Genomic DNA, 15,853 nt, shown 5'->3' on the forward strand with positions numbered 1-15,853 from the left:
TACAAGATAATACCTCGCCCACCTTGTCCCCTCTATCACCACAAGGCAGGTTTTCTAATCCAGGAGCTCTCAGCCCTTCCAGAAGATGGGACCTCTTTCAGGAGTCAGATGTGTCTTGCGTACCCCCTTGTTTCACCTCACTTAAAAACCACTTGCTTACAAAATCAGACATGAAAATACCAAAGTGACCCAGCACCCTAGTACTGACAGATTGCCGACTTTCTCATTTCATCTGGGTGAAATCTGAGTTTGTACTGACTTTGCTAGTGCTTTTTATGTGTTGGAAAACTAGGTCAATCTCTAGATGAGTTGATGTACCCCCAGAAGACCCCTGCGTGCCCCCAGACCAGGACACAGGATTCCAGCCACGGCCACACCAATGCCAAATACAGATGTAATTTACCCTCCCTGCACCTACTTCTGCATCCAAGGATGGCATTAACCCTTCTGAACACAGCCTCACCCCATATCAGGGCGACTTGCCCCTTTAGGGCAGGCGGACCTGGGTCTAGCTGAGCTACCGAGGCACCCCTGGGCTGGATCGGGTGATTCCTATAAAGGGCAGCAGGTTGCTGGAGCACAGGGCAGGAAAGAAGACAGGCAGAAGACCCTGACACCAAGGGGTTTGGGCCCCAAGGCCAGGAATCTGTGGCTCCAGCCAAAGCAGCAAAGGCCCCAGCAGGAGGGCCTCGGGCAGGGGGAATTGGAGACTGCCGGGTGTGGGCACGCTGCAGCCGAAAGACCTGAGATATGGGGTTTCCCTCTTGAGGCCGCAGGCAGGGAAAGTGTGGGAGGACCCGAGGGGAGGCTCACCCTAGGGGGGCCGTCCTGGGACTCGGTGGTTCATGAGGTGAATTGCAAAGGGCTGGCGGGTGGGTGAGGCAATCCCTGGTGGAGTTTGGGTCGGAAGGAATTAACAGGGCATTGCAGAGCCACCCCCGGCCATGATGGGGGGGGGAGAGCCTGGACACAGGGGACCCCACTTCGGCTGTATTGAATTGCACATTGTCCGCTTGTGCCCAGCTAGTCAGCTCGCTCTGTGTCTCTGACCCGTCTTCTTCGCTATTCACCGCCCCCTCTTCCCCCGTCTCTGGGCCCTCTGCAAACTGCCAGGGAGGAGTGAATGTTTCCTCCCAGGTCATTAAGGAAATAGCACAGGGCCAGGAGCCGATCCCTGCAGGACCCCACTGGAAACACCCCGTCAACGCTGGCTCCCCGTTTACACTTACAGCGGGAGACCCAAGCCGCAGGGGTGGGGTGGGGTGTCATTTGTTTTCTTTCGTTAGTGGCCCAGACAAGCGTCTGAGCTCCCCCGAGCTGGGAACGGAACCAGAGCGTCCCAGCGAAATACAAGCTGGGCCAAAGCGTCCCAGGAGTGAGCCCCTTCTGCCTGATCTGGCCCACCTTATAATTAGCTTGCCCGCTCTGGTTCCCTTCCCCCGACCTGCAGAAGAGCTCGGGGAAGCTCGAAGGCTCGTCCACTTCAGCAAAGCTCCGTTCCCTTGGCTCTCGAATACCCTGGCACCAACATGGCTACCACACAGCGAGCAGGGCAAGCCCTAGCAGTTAGGCAGTTTTTAATCCATTTAAGCCACCAGCACAGATTAGAGCAACCCCAAGGCCTGCCCCTAGTGATAACTGGCAGTCTGTGCCCCCGCAAGCCCGAGGAAGGCCCCACAGGCCTGCTGTAGGGGGTGGAGTAGAGCTGGACGCCCGGGGTATTGCCCTTTGCCCCGATCTAGCTAGCACACAGCCCCCTGAGCCATAGGGAACCCCTTTCTGGGGCTCATCTCTAGTCCCCTATCTTACTCGCCCTCTGGAGAGTGCTTTGCTTAGAGCAGCAGCAGGTGGCTCGGCCCTGCCTCTCCTGAGCCCTCTGAGCTGACACCCCTGGGGGCGCTGCGTGTGCCTGGGAGCAGGGGCCATGGGGGAGCCCTGGGGTGGGCAAAGGCCCCGTTTCTCGCACTGACTCGTGATCGACTGTTTCCAAACACTTTGGAGCCCAGCGGCAGCTGCTCCATGGGGAGCCGGCAAAGCAGCCCTGCCCCACAGGGCTGCAGCAGAGTGGGGCGGCTGCTGGGAAATAAAGGGTTAACCGCAAAGCCAACTGATCACCCGGCCAAGCAGTGATGGGCGGCCACTGCTGGGCCGGGGCCTGGCAGCTGCTCAAAGGCCCACAGCAATGCTGCCCGGCCATTCAGGACAGGAAGCGAAGAGGAATCTTGTTTCAAGGGGATGGAAGGAGCGAGAATGGAATTGCCTGAGTTGGAATTTGGCCAGGACATTGGGATTAACGTCTGTCTGTCTGTCTGTCTGCCAAATGAGCCCATCGCCAGCCACTGCTCCATCTAATTTCTGGGAGAGTCAGAACACGAAGCAAGGCAGGACATGTGAAAGGCCATTCGCTCAGGGAAGGCCCCAGCCAGTCCACCAGTGCTAAGTATTCCCAGTCTGGGAACAAGTGCACCATGGCATGACCGGGCAGCAAAGGAAACTGTTTTATCCCCAGCACGGGCAATAATTAACCTGTGGAACTCACTGCTGGGGGGGGTTACCTTGGAGCCTCTGGATCTGTTTGGTGAAGATCTCAGCCTGCCGGGCGCTGGCCAGTCGCTCGTCCTCCAACAAGCCTGCAGCGGAGAGCGCGAGGTCAGCAGGCAGCGTGCAGAGACCCTGCTCCTGCACCCGCCCTGCCATGCTGATCAGAGGGACGGGGCTGCAGGCCCCCAGGGCCTCAGCTGGGCTACATGCCACGGTGCACAGGGAGGGACGTCCTGGGGGAACATGAGCCCAGCTGAGCCCTCCAGGGAGGAGAGGGAGAATTGCCCCCAGCCACCCCACGAGCATCTGGAGAGAGACAGAAGGGACATGGGAAGGGCATGGGAGGGGCTGGGAGCCCTGCGTGGACCCCAGCCCGCCCAAGGGAACGGGAAAGCACATGGCACCGAGGGAGCTGTGCATGGGAACCTGTGCAAGCACGAGCTCCCCGTGCCCCCTGGTGCTCAGGAGAGATCACAAGCCCCCCTGGTGCCCAATGCATGGGGACCTGAGAGAACATGACAGAGATCTGGTGAGGCCACACCTGGAGTATTGCGTCCAGTTTTGGGCCCCTCGCTACAGAAGGGATGTGGACAAATTGGAGAGAGTCCAGCAGAGGGCAACAAAAATGACCAGGGGCTGGGGCACATGACTTACGAGGAGAGGCTGAGGGAACTGGGCTTACTTTGTTTGCAGAAGAGAAAAGTGAGGGGGGATTTGATAGCAGCCTTCAACTACCTGAAGGGGGGTTCCACAGAGGATGGAGCTCAGCTGTTCTCAGTGGTAGCTGATGACAAAACAAGGAGCAATGGTCTCAAGTTGCAGTGGGGGAGGTCTAGGTTGGATATTAGGAAAAACTATTTCACTAGGAGGGTGGTGAAGCACTGGAATGGGTCCCCTAGGGAGGTGGTGGAATCTCCATTCTTAGAGGTTTTTAAGGTCAGGCCTGACAAAGCCCTGGCTGGGATGATTTAGTTGGGTTGGTCCTGCTTTGAGCAGGGGGTTGGACTCGATGACCTCCTGAGGTCTATATGATTCTGTGGAACATGCACCGTGCCAGGAGTTCACGAGAGACGCCCTGTGCACACAAGTCACCTTCCCGTGCTCTCCTGCTCACACGACGCCGCATGGCCCCAGGCCAGCGTGTGCCGCCCTTACCCTGTAGCTCCAGTGAGTCATCCTCGTGCTTCACCGCCAGCTCCCGCGTCTCCTCCAGCTCCTCCAGCAGCTGCAGCACCTGGGCCCTCAGGTCTTCCATCTCCTGGTCCGTCAGGTCCAGCTGTTTGTCGTCCTCTTCCGTGATGCCCACTTTCCCCACATCCTCCTCCTCTTCCTCCTCTGGGTCTGGGGCAGCCACATCGCCTGGCAAGGAACACTGTGTGAGACACCTGCCGCTGGCCTCCAGCCCCTCGCAATGCACTCACCCCAGGCCACGGCTTGCACCAGGGAGCCAGACCACCCCCTGCCATGCCAGCCTGGTGCCAGGCCTCTGAGCCCGTGGCAGAGACAAACCTCTGAGTCATTGCAGCGTGGAGGGGCAAAGGCCACCCTGGCCTGGCTGGAGAAGCGGATTCCGCCCCGCCGCACGTGACTCACTGGCTCCACCTGAAGGCAACGGGCGGAACCTCTCCAGCCAATTGGCTCTCGAGGTGGGGCACCCGCCGGGCCCACACAGGCAGCCACAGGGATGAAAAGGGGAGTCCCCTCCTGAGGTCCATCCAGAGTTGACCCCAGGGGCCTGAGAGAAATGGCTTGGCTGGAGGCAGATGGGGAGAACTGACAGGGCTTCCCAGAGCCGCTCGTTAAAATTCTGCCCCCATGGTGACTGGGGAAGGGGTGGGGGCTGGAGTCACCTCTACCGATGCTGCTAAGCCCCCATGCCAGGCACTGCGTACCCCTGGCGCTCGCAGGACCACTGCTCCGGGGCCACAGGCAGGCATTTCCCAGGGGCTTGGGGTCCCCCGCAAAGTCCCTCATTCTCCACCCGTCACAAGCACACACCATCCCCCCGTACACTTGTTTCCTCCCTACGTGGCTTGCTGGGCATGGCAGGAGAGGACAGATGACCTGGCAGGCAGGCCCCTGCTACCCTGGGCAGGGGTGAAGGGCTGGGATCCCCTCTCAGCGCCACCCCATCAGAGGCGCCCAGACTTCAAGGGAAAGGGTGTATTCTATTCCCGTTGCCGGCACCCTCCAGGGGCAGAGACTCTTCCCAGCTGGGCAGGCTCACTAGGCCAGATGTGAGCTAACCCAGGGGGACCCAAAGGCTCCAGCCTGTGACACCCCCCTGCCCCCCCAGGCTCGCAGGGGTGAGGAGCAGGGCTGGAGCGAGCGGGCTGGGCTCTGAACATGCCCACGGAGCAGAGCCACTGAGTCAGGAGGGGACATGTTTATCCAGCCGCTTGCCAGGAATTACCGAACTGGGCTTTAGCCCCCGCAGGTGGGCTCAGGGGCGCCCAGCGCTCTGGGCTGGGGAGAGGATTGCTCTCCAGGTGGGGGGCTGGCGGCTGTCTTTCCTCACTTTGCCTGTAACACAGACAGTGGCAGCCCCCGACTCCCTGGGGCGGGGGGTTCAGCTTACAAGGAGGAAAAATGGACCACACAGGGCCCCGCCCACTGCCTCCATTCTGCCCGTTTGCCCATCTAACACCCCCCCCCACCCCCTGCAATGGGGAACATCATCAACTGCTCGGTTAGAACCATCGCTCGCTGCTGCCCCTCACCATGGCATCTGGGCGCCTGCCATATACAAGCCGTAGCATCAGCCAAGTCCCCAGTGGGCTTCAGGGAATCTGTGGCACCTCTCCCTTTGGGGGCGTCTGGGGAGAATGCAGCTAGTTTAAGCACGTAGAAACGTCAAACCTTAGTTCATGCAATGGCCAGATGACAAAGGTAGGCCCTAATCCTGCACAGGAATAACATCACACCCGGGACTAACCCCAGCATGACCACTTACTCACACGGGGCACATAGGATCAGACCTCATTCCCGCAGGACGCCGGGCAATCCCAAAGTTAGGGATCTCCTAGCAGCCCTCAGTCTCCCCACATGGCCCAGCCTCGGTCAGATTCTCTTCTAGTTTACACCAGCATCAGTCTGGATTAACTCCGCTGACGTCAACAGCCTTGCCCCGGGGTTAAAGCGATGGGAGAGGCGGGTCACAGGACAGAGATCCATGGAGCCGCCTGAGCGGAACTGACAAGCTCACAGACAAAGTGTAAGGGGCCAGGGTATGAAATACGAGGTCAGTGGCCTCACACCAGGGATGGATTTGGCCCAGTCCATACAATGGGAATGAGTTACTGTTGTGGTATTCCTGCCTCCTTGTGTTTTAGAGAGTTGACCAAGGGGGGATAGGCTAGAGGTCTATAAAGTCATGACTGATGTGGGGACGTGAATCGCGAAGTGTTATTTACCCCTTCCCATAGCACTCGAACCAGGGGTCACCCAATGAAAGTAAGAGGCAGCAGGTTTAAAACAAACAAAAGACAGTACTTCTTCACACGACACACAGTTAACCTGTGGAACTCATTGCCAGGGGAATATTGTGAAGGCCAAAAAAGAATTAGATAAGTTCCTGGAAGATAGGTCCACCAATGGCTATTAGCCAGGAGGATGGGCAAGGATGGTGTCCCTAGCCTCTGTTTGCCAGGAGGATCAGGGACGCAGCCCCCCATGCTCTGAGTGTCCCTAGCCTCTGGCTGCCAGAAGCTAGGAGTGGACAACAGTGGATGGATCACTCGATAACTGCCCTGTTCTGTTCATTCCCGCTGAAGTGTCTGGCACCAGCCAGGAGACAGGGCTAGATACACCATGGCTCAGTCTGGCCATTGTTATGTTCTTAAAGCGACAGAATCAGGTTAAAACCTTTTGTTTTTTAATCAGAGGGCAGACTTTCAAAGACACACAGGAGCGGGCCATGCCCACGCAGGAGGCCAATGGGAGCCGGGCATTTGCCTCCCCCTGCTGCTTTTGAAAACCTCTCCCAAGATAATGAAACCGGTCATTTCTTCCAGCCCCAGTCCCTTGGTTACTTTCCACAGGTTCCTCATCTTGGAGAGTGAAACCAGGCTAGTCCGGTCCTGCTGCCGACTCGCCAGGCCTGGATGGAGGCAGCCAGGGCCGGGTTACGGACCCCACAGGACAAAGCAGGCGTTCTTTAACAATCCAGTCTAACGGGAACTGACAAGACAAGAAACGAAAATAAACCCAGAGACCAGATTCTCTTGGTCCCATGGCTACTCTGAGCTTCTGTTTACAAAACCGAGGTTTGGGCAGATTTGACCTCCACGGTGCCTTTACACTTGCAAAATTCTCTTCTCCCCATCACCTGAGCAGAGTTAAGTGTTTTCTATTTGGACGGTCACGTAGGAAGAGGCTGAGACAACGTCTCTGTTGCGCTGGCCCGAAGGCTGGGACATGGCCCTTTGCTAAACACACAAAGGGTATTTTTAAGGAGTGCAGTGGTGCCCGATTTTGATGATTTACGACGGAGAGGCTGTTCCCCACCCAGAAAAATAACTTGTTTCTTCTGCTTGCTTTTTACCCCAAGCCTCAGGGACATGGAGTCTGGTCTGGGTTGACTGGAGGAGCGGTGGGAGGTCTCTGGGAAATGCAGGAAGCCGGTGCAGGGGTATGAAGCCTAAGCCAGCCTTGCTCCCCTGGGAGGGGCCTGCAGCACAGCCCATGACCCAGCCCGACAAGGACGGGGCTCACGCGCACTCCACTTTAACGTCCTTGGCAGGTGGGTGTCTTCAGCCAAACTGCAACATCGCACGGAGCTGCCACCGAACGACATGTTACGAGGCCTGCACCATGAGTGCCACAGATTCGGTAATAAACTGGCGGGACGTCTGGGTCAGAACTGTGCACCCATGTGTCATATGCACTATACTGCGACCAGCTAGTGATGAGTCCCCTTTAGCTCTGCGGCCGGTGCATTTGGAGCAGGGGGGGTCTGGGTGTGAGCTCGGCTGTCGCTCGGGAGCTCTGGCTGTCCAGGGTGGCCCTGGAGTTATTGCAATAATGTTTCTACCTGCACAATTGGAAAAGCAGCCAACAAATGAGTCCCTGCCCCACCCACGCTTTCCGCAGACAGATCCGAGGTCCCCTGAACCAAGCTGGAGCAAGGACTCGCTAGCTGAGACCCCCTCTTCGATTAGCATGCTGAAAGCCCTGGCACCAGCCCGTCCCCCTTTAGAGTGACTCTCCCTTGGCTGGTAGGGACAGAGGAGGGAGACAGCTGGCTCCTAGTCCGACCCCAATCTCCTTGGCAAGCTCCATCCCCCTGGGTTTGCCAGCTCTGCCTCGGAGAGCAGGGGTTTATGACAACTCTAGGAGCTAGGCAGGCCAGGGCTCTGTAACTGACTTCTCTCTGTGGCCCTGGGCAAGTCCATTCAGCATCCAGTGCCTCAGTTTCTCCCTCTGTAAAATAGGGGTAAGGATCCCAAGCCACCCACCCTGAGGAGCTGGGAGGATGAACTCCTTAAAGTGCCTTGAGATCCACAGGGAGGGAGGGAAGTGGTCAGTGAAAAGCATTGACAGGGCCCATACACCATTCCCTGTCCCATCGCACTGGGGCGGCCGGGGGGCTCCATCCTCAGCCAGGCAGCAGGCTGGTTTCTTGGGCACGTCCATCAGAGGGCTCTTTGGTCTCCTCTCAATGAGCTCCTTGCAGCCCAGCCGTGGGGCGCTGGCTGCTGGGGGCGTCTGGGCTCCAGAGGAGTGGGGCTATCTGGCTGTCCAGAGCCCTGGTTTCTCTCTTCCCACTCCGCCAGCCCGGAATCCCATCCCCATGAAGAAGACAAGTCATGGGGCACTCGCATGGGACGGCTCGTTCTGGCCATTCTCCCGCCTGGGGTCCGTCTGGCCGATTTCCAGCGTCGGCTCTTCGGGGCGCCCGCTTGGTGCTGCTGTAATAAACGGGGACGGGGGGAGTCGTTGATCCACAGGGAGGGCGCCCCTTCCTGTGCGCAGCGTGAGACCGCAGGGCTGGCTCGGCCGGGGCTGGGGCAATGGAGGCCCAGCTGTGAGCGGCGAATCCCTTCCACGAGGAATAAAAGGAACGAAAGTGAGGTTTATCTTGCTTCTTTCCCCGCCCCCTGGGATCTCCGGCCTCCCTGCCCCAGAAGGATAACCCCATCACCGCGCAGTGCGGGTCTAGCCCGTCGGGAAGGAGGCCAGGACTGGGAAGAGAACCCCAGTGGCACAGGACCCAGATCTCCTGATTCCCAGTGCAGGACTCTGGGCCCTGGGCCCCACGGCGGCCCCGATGGCGCATGGACAGAGAGGGCCCTGTTGCCTTGCTAGCCAAGTCCTTCAGCCCCCAGCCTCTCTGCTGAGGCTGCCAGCCGGGTCGTGGGGGCTGACCCCCCCCGCCCTCACCCCATTGCACAGTGGGCAGATCGGGCTCCCCGGGAGGGGCAGAGCCACCAGGAGCTGCGAGCCCCAGAGCCCAGGGCTGCTCAATAATGCATGGCCAGCCGGGCTGGCAGCGCTGTCTGGGCCACGTGGGGAGGAACCGGAGCCGCCCGAGCCACAGGCCCGGCTGGTGAGGCAGCCTGGCAGCCCCTGGTCTTCGTGGAGGAGACGATGGCCCCGGTGCACGACTCTCCCTGCAGACCCCCAACCTGCCCGGGACACCCGAGCTCTCCCGGGCTGCAGAGACAGGGGGTGGGGAGGCGAGCGACCGGCGGGGGGCTGGGAATCCAACGAGTGAGCAAGGCTGCGCCCCACCCACCCGGTGCGGGGGAGAGACCCAGGCTCCCCCTGCAGGAGGGTCTCCACACGCGGGGGGCAGCGGTGACGGGGGCGTAACAGACACTGTCTCTGCTGGGGACCCACCCCAGGCCCCTCACCACCGAGCACCTCAGCTCCCCCGCGCGTGCCAAGGGAGAGGCTCCACCCGCCGGGAGGGAGTAGTAGGCTGCTCCAGCTGCTGGGGCTGGCCACTAGGGGGAGCTGGGGGGGGTGGGAGCCTGGGGCTGAGCTAGCAGGGGGCTGTGGGTCAGGAGTGAGGGGCACCGGCAGAGCTGTGTGATGGGCAAGACCCCAGGGCGAGAACCTTACGGAGGTGGCAGACTGGGGAGGTTGAAGGGCAAGCTGACCTGCAGCCCCCATCTGCTGTTCCAGTCCTGGGTACCCCCCCCCAGCTCTGCCCCCCCCAGCTCAGTCTTGCACCCCTCCTACCCGCCGTTACAGCAGCCCGGGGCAGAGCCGACACCCAGAGCCGGGCTGGGCAGAGCCGGGCAGTGGCTCGTACCCACACAGGGCGGGCAGGCCAGGATCTCACAGGGACACATGCCCCCCGCACCCCCCAACAGAGTTCACTCTTTGACACGCCCACCCGGCCTGGCAGCGGGTCCCACTGGGGGGGGGGGGCACCGAGTTCCCCACACCTGTGGGCCAGGCTCTGGGGTGATCCTGCCCCACGCGTTCAGGCGGACTCCCCCGCACTGCCAATCAGACCCAGCCCGACAGGGGCACGGGGGGGGGGTGGGGGCAGGTCTCTGGGCTGGTTCATTCAGCCTCTGGCCCCCCCACTAGCCTCTGGGCTATTTTTAACCCTGATCTATTTTTTGCACTGGGCCCCCGCTGTCAATTACGCTCCTGTTCCCATGACAACCGAGGGGAGCCCAGAGACATCAGCGGCCAGAACCCGCCGGAATCTCACCTTTGCCACCTACCGGCTGGGCTCCTGGGGGGGCCTTGGACCCACCCCCTGGAGCGTGCTCTGGGGAGGGGCAGGGACGTTTCCCCCACCACCACCACCCTCCAATTCTGCCGGTGCCCCTCACTCCCCACCCACAGCCCCCTGCTACCCGAGCGCTGGGTCCCCCCCAGCTCGGCCAGTGCCCCTCACTCCCGACCCGCAGCCCCCTGCTACCCCAGCCCTGGACTCCCCCCCCCAGCTCCCCTCACTCCTGACCCGCAGCCCCCTGCTACCCCAGCCCTGGACTCCCCCCCCCCCAGCTCTGCCAGTGCCCCTCACTCCCGACCCGCAGCCCCCCCGCTATCCCTCTCTCGGCCAAGCCCTTCACAAACTGCTGCCCCCTTGGAGCATGGAAGGGAGAGAGCGGCTGGAGCAGGGGAAGAGACGAGAGTGACTCACAGAGGGAGGGGGGAAGGGGTGTGAAGCTGACAGTGAAAGTCGCGGGAGGAGGGGAGATGAGGCAGGTGCAAACAGGGCCCCAGCCTGGGCGACCAAGTGCACCGTGCCTGCACCCGCAGACAGCTCGGAGCGATGGGCACCGCCACCAGCCCACCCCGGGGGGGCACTGACTCTGAAACCTACTGATGGCAGGTACCCCAGCAACCCGCTGGCTCACTTTGGCACAAGTGGGAGGGGCTTGCCTCTTGGGCGGAGCTTGGGAGAGTCCATCCCCTCGTTCTTTTCCAAGCTGACCCTTGGCGCAGAGCCGCTGCCCAGCAAGGGGGAAGCGATGTCAGCGAATCAGCCCAGTTCCGGTTCCTCACAGGCCCCGTGGACCAGTCCTCCCCGCACCGCCCCTGTCCCAGTGGGAATGGGCAGCCCAGAGAGCCGTCGGCCCATGCTGATCCTAGCCAGGACGCTGCGCTCCAAGAGCCATTCCCCCCACACCCCCATCCGCTGCTGTGCTGTGACAGCACATGGGGGGGTGAGCTTCCTGGCACCCCCAATCTGCCCCCCCAACACACACATGCTCTGGGGTTCTGCCCCCAACTCTGCAAGGGGAGTGGGGTCTAGTGGTTAGAGGTGGGGGAGGAGGGGCTGGGACCCAGGACTCCTGGGTTCTCTCCCCAGCTCTGGGAGGCGAGTGGGGTCTGGCAGTTAGAGCAGGGGGCTGGGAGCCAGGACTCCTGGGTTCCAATCCTGTCACTGATGCTTTTCCCTGAGTTCGCTGGGGCAGGGGATTCTGAGGCTGAATGTCTAATGCGCCTTGATGTGCTCAGATGCCAGGGCAGGACAGAGCACCGTGGTGCCCTCGCTTCTGCTCACAGACTGGGGGGCGTCAGGACTCGGGGAGCCAGCCTGTCCCCCGCACTCCAGGGGCCAGTGCAGGATCATTTTCCAGGGTTCTGACCCCGCAACTGGACAGGGCCCCCTCCATGCCCCACACAAGGACCCATTCCAGCATCTCCTCTCCCTCCCGGTAGCCCTGGTCACTCTGGGGAGGGTGGAGGCTGCAGGGCTGGGACGTTCGCCCCCCTCTCCCCCCATCCAGAAACAGCTCCTCATCTGCGTCCACAAGTTAATTATATAACTGGGTCACGTGCCATTCCGGGGGGGGAGGAATGCAGCCAATGTGCGTTAAGCTCCCAGGGATGGAGGGGAGTCGCCTGGCACAGAGGCCAGCTGCCTGCCCAGGCAGAGGTGCCCCATCATACCCCCCCCCCGTAGTCAACGGGCACCTGGTCTCTACCCTGGGGAGTCAGGACTAGAACCCGAGTCCCTCTGCTCCAAAGAGCTGGGCTGAGCCCAATGGAGCAAAAGGAGAGCTCCCTCGGCCAGCGCAAGCAGTGGGCCCTTATCCCCTCGCAGGGCAACGTGCACAGATGTGCCCCCAGGGGAAATGCACAGCTCTCCCCCAACTCTGCCGAGCCGTGGTGCCCCTAAGTGCCCATCCCCATGCCAGCAGAGCAGCCCCATCCAGACAGAGCATCATGCTAGACAGCCTGGCCCAAGGACATAGCCAGACATCCCTGGGGTCCCCGCAGCCCAGCCGCCAATCCCAGCCGGACACCCCGGGGGTCCCCGCAGCCCAGCCCCCGATCCCAGCCGGGCATCCCTGGGGTCCTCACAGCCCAGCCCCCGATCCCAGCGGGGCACCCCCTGGGATCCTCGCAGCCCAGCCCCCGATCCCAGCGGGGCACCCCCTGGGGTCCCCGCAGCCCAGCCCCCGATCCCAGCCGGGCAACCCTGGGGTCCCCGCAGCCCAGCCCCCGATCCCAGCCGGGCAACCCTGGGGTCTCCGCAGCCCAGCCCCCGATCCCAGCCGGGCAGCTCACTCCCCCGCTCCCTGCTCTGGGGGGTGCTGTAGGGGGTGGAGGGCGCGGCATGCGGGGCGGGGGGCAGCCCAACAGTGAAGGGATGGAGAGATGTGGGGAGGTGAGGGCCCAGCGGGGAGGGTGGAGGGTTGTGGGGGGGGCGTCCGGAGGGGGGGCACTGGGGGAGGATGGCAGCCCGGCGGGGGGACTGGAGGGTCTGGTGGGGGGGGGGTGGAGAGATGCGGGGGGCGGTGTCCGGCGGGGGGGATGGAGACATGCGGGAGGGGTGTCTGGCGCGGGGAGGGGGAGTAGGATGGCAGCCCAGCGGGGGGGGACGGGACTGGAGGGTCTGGCGGCGGGGGTGTCTGACGTGGGGGGCACTGGGGGAGGATGGCAGCCCGGCGGGGAGGAATGCAGGGTCCGGCGGGGCGGGGAATGGAGGGATGCGGGGGGGGGTGTGTCCGGCACGGGGGGGGGCACTGGGGGAGGATGGCAGCCCGGCGGGGGGGATGGAGAGATGCGGGGGGGGGTGTCCAGCGCGGGGGGGGCACTGGGGGAGGATGGCAGCCCGGCGGGGGGACTGGAGGGTCTGCTGGGGGGGGGTTCCGGTGCGGGGGGGGCACTGGGGAAGGATGGCAGCCCGGCAGGAGGGGATGGAGAGATGCGGGGGGGGGTGTCCGGTGCGGGAGGGGGCACTGGGGGAGGATGGCAGCCCGGCGGGGGGACTGGAGGGTCTGCTGGGGGGGGGTTCCGGTGCGGGGGGGGCACTGGGGAAGGATGGCAGCCCGGCAGGAGGGGATGGAGAGATGCGGGGGGGGGGTGTCCGGTGCGGGAGGGGGCACTGGGGGAGGATGGCAGCCCGGCGGGGGGGATGGAGAGATGCGGGGGGGGGTGTCCGGTGCGGGAGGGGGCACTGGGGGAGGATGGCAGCCCGGCGGGGGGGATGGAGAGATGCGTGGGGGGGTGTCCGGAGCGGGGGAGGGCATTGGGGGAGGATGGCAGCCCGGCGGGGGGACGGGAGGGTCCGGCGGGGGGGGGTCCGGCCCGGGGGGGCACTGGGGGAGGATGGCAGCCCGGCGGGGGGACGGGAGGGTCCGGCGGGGGGCTGCAGCCCCACTGACCTGCGCGCTCCTGCCTCCGGCCCGGCTGCTGCGCCATGGCCGCTCCCCGAGCCGCTGTGCGGACGCGGAGCCAGGGCGGGGGCGGGGGCGGGGGCGGAGCAGGGCCGCCCCCCCAGCTTGGGGGCGGGATCCAGCTGGGCCCCCCGCAGGGCCTGCTGCGGGAGAAACCCCTCCCTCCCGGCCTGCTCCGCTGCAGCCGATGGGGGGGTTCACCCCCCCCACACGGGGGCCTTTAACTCTTCGCCTGCTGGAGCCTGGCCGGGGGGGTTACCGGGGGCCACGCGAGCCCCAGGCGCGGACAGGGCAGGATCGGGGCCCCCTGCTCCGGGAGAGCCATGCTCCGTGCTCCGGCCCCAGCCCTGCGCAGCCCCCGGGATCGCTCACCCAGGGGAAATGCAGCCGACTCTGGGGTGGGGCATGGCAGCCGGGGCATGGCCCTGCGGCCGCCCCGCCCCAGGGAGTGAGGGAGGGGAGACCCTGTGTCCAGCTCGGGGGGGGGCCGGGGGCTTTGGCCAGGAGGGCGGAATTTAGAGCCGGCCGGAGTGTGGAATGACCAGCAATACCCAGGGGAGGTCCCTGCCCCCTTCAACCCCCAGGAGGCAACCCCGCCCCCCGCTGCACAGCGCCCCCTTACCGTGCTCTGGGGCATTGGGGTCAGACTGGCTGTGAGGGGAGAGTGCCCCCTGCTAAGCCCCTGCCCCACTGCACAGTGCCCCCTCGTGCCACATAGGCGTCATCACTGAATGAGTGGGGAGGCCCGCCAGGGAGCCACTCACATTAGTCCCCCTTTCTCGGGGCCTAGCGAGACCCCACCTGGGATCCTGACTCAGCTCTGGGCCTGAAGCACCACAAAGCTATCGGCATGAATACGAGTCAGGGCCAGTGAAAGCACACACCCATTCCCCCTGGCAGGGGGCCGGGACCCTGGACGCTCTCCGCACCAGCTCTCTTCTACAGCCCGCCGCGGACAAAGCCGGATGGCCGTGGGAAACGTGGCCCGGCAGAGGGAACGCAGCACGGAGAGCGGGCGTCCCTAGAGAAACAGGTTACCAGGCACTGCCTGCCTTTTCAGGTTGTTGGGGTTCTTTTTACCCGGATCGTATTGCGTATGCACCACGTTGTTATTGAAGGGTTGCCCCTAGGAGCGCTGGGCTCCATGCTGTGGTTTGTTATTGTAGGGTTGCCCCTAGGAGCGCTGGGCTCCGTGCTGTGGTTTGTTATTGTAGGGTTGCTTTGATGGTAATGCCTGTGGGAGCCAGCGGAGGTCACTCAATCAGGGTGAACTGGAAACAGAACGGGGCAGACAAACCCCAAAGCTGGGGGATATTCCAATACTTAGATGTACCAAACCAGCTTCTTTCACACCTCACTGGTTACTCAGAAGTCCAAACAAGGCAGTTCCCTTCAAATGCCCAGCCTCCGGCTTCCCTCCAGACACACACGTCAGATATGATGGCGGTTACTGGAAATCTGATTTCATCATATAAAAGAAAAGGTCCTTCCAACCCCAAAGGAGCAAGCCCCAGACCCAGGTCAAATAACTTAGATCTTACCCCAAATTCACGCTTACAGCCAATTCTTACTAACTCAACTAACATTTATTAAAAAAGAAAAGAGAGCGTGTTGGTTAAAAGCTCAAGATACATAAATACTTGAGTTCAATTCTTGAGGTCCAGATACAGAGCAGAGATGGGGAGTTTGTAGTTGCCAAAAGTCCTTTTAGAAATAGTCCAGAGGTTATAGCCCAATGTCCATATTCAGGGTGACTCCGGTCAGTGACTGGGGATCTCCATCCTTATGGCTCAGGGTTTCCCCATCCTGAACCCAAAGCAGATCTGAGATGAAGAAGGATCCTGTCCCAGGGTTTTTATACATTTCCTGCAACCATTTGGCCTGAGAAAACAATACGCTTAACTTTCCTTCTCCCAAACATCCTGGCAATTAGCACAGGGTCATTTATCCATTAAACACTTCAGACACAGTCTATCCCAACCTTCAAAGAGACATACAGACAACAATCCTCTTTCACTCAAGTGTCTTCCTAAATGTTAATATTCCTTTTTTGATCTTTGAATCAAAGCCATAGCAATAGACAAGACTCGTTTGCGGACATCAGAAGACCTGAGCCAACATCTCCCCTTCTACCGCTAACAATGCCGGCTGCATTTCACCGCTCAGTTCATGTTCAGATCTCCCTAACCAGTCTTTAAAGTTCGGCCCTGGGCCCG

General features: G+C 62.0%; 1 protein-coding gene across 5 annotated transcripts in view; it reads right to left on the reverse strand.

Annotated features, from left to right (window-relative positions):
- CCDC136 (coiled-coil domain containing 136) overlaps positions 1 to 13,745 on the reverse strand; it is a 35,899-nt gene extending 22,154 nt beyond the window's left edge. Inside the window, exons 1-4 of one of the 5 annotated variants that reach the window (XM_074942753.1) lie at positions 13,626 to 13,690; positions 5,262 to 5,357; positions 3,697 to 3,900; positions 2,556 to 2,630 (exon numbers count right to left, since the gene is read on the reverse strand). In XM_074942753.1, the coding sequence (XP_074798854.1) occupies positions 2,556 to 2,630; positions 3,697 to 3,900; positions 5,262 to 5,357; positions 13,626 to 13,662 (412 nt within the window). In that variant the 5' untranslated portion in view covers positions 13,663 to 13,690. Of the gene's footprint in view, positions 1 to 2,555; positions 2,631 to 3,696; positions 3,901 to 5,261; positions 5,358 to 5,954; positions 5,980 to 13,625 lie in introns of those variants that run through there. The other 4 variants (XM_074942755.1, XM_074942754.1, XM_074942756.1 and 1 more) reach the window with 4 other exon arrangements.
- Between the last annotated feature and the right edge of the window lie 2,108 nt (positions 13,746 to 15,853).

Source organism: Natator depressus, chromosome 1 (assembly GCF_965152275.1).
Source record: "Natator depressus isolate rNatDep1 chromosome 1, rNatDep2.hap1, whole genome shotgun sequence".
In the NCBI taxonomy this organism is placed as follows: Eukaryota; Metazoa; Chordata; order Testudines; family Cheloniidae; genus Natator; species Natator depressus.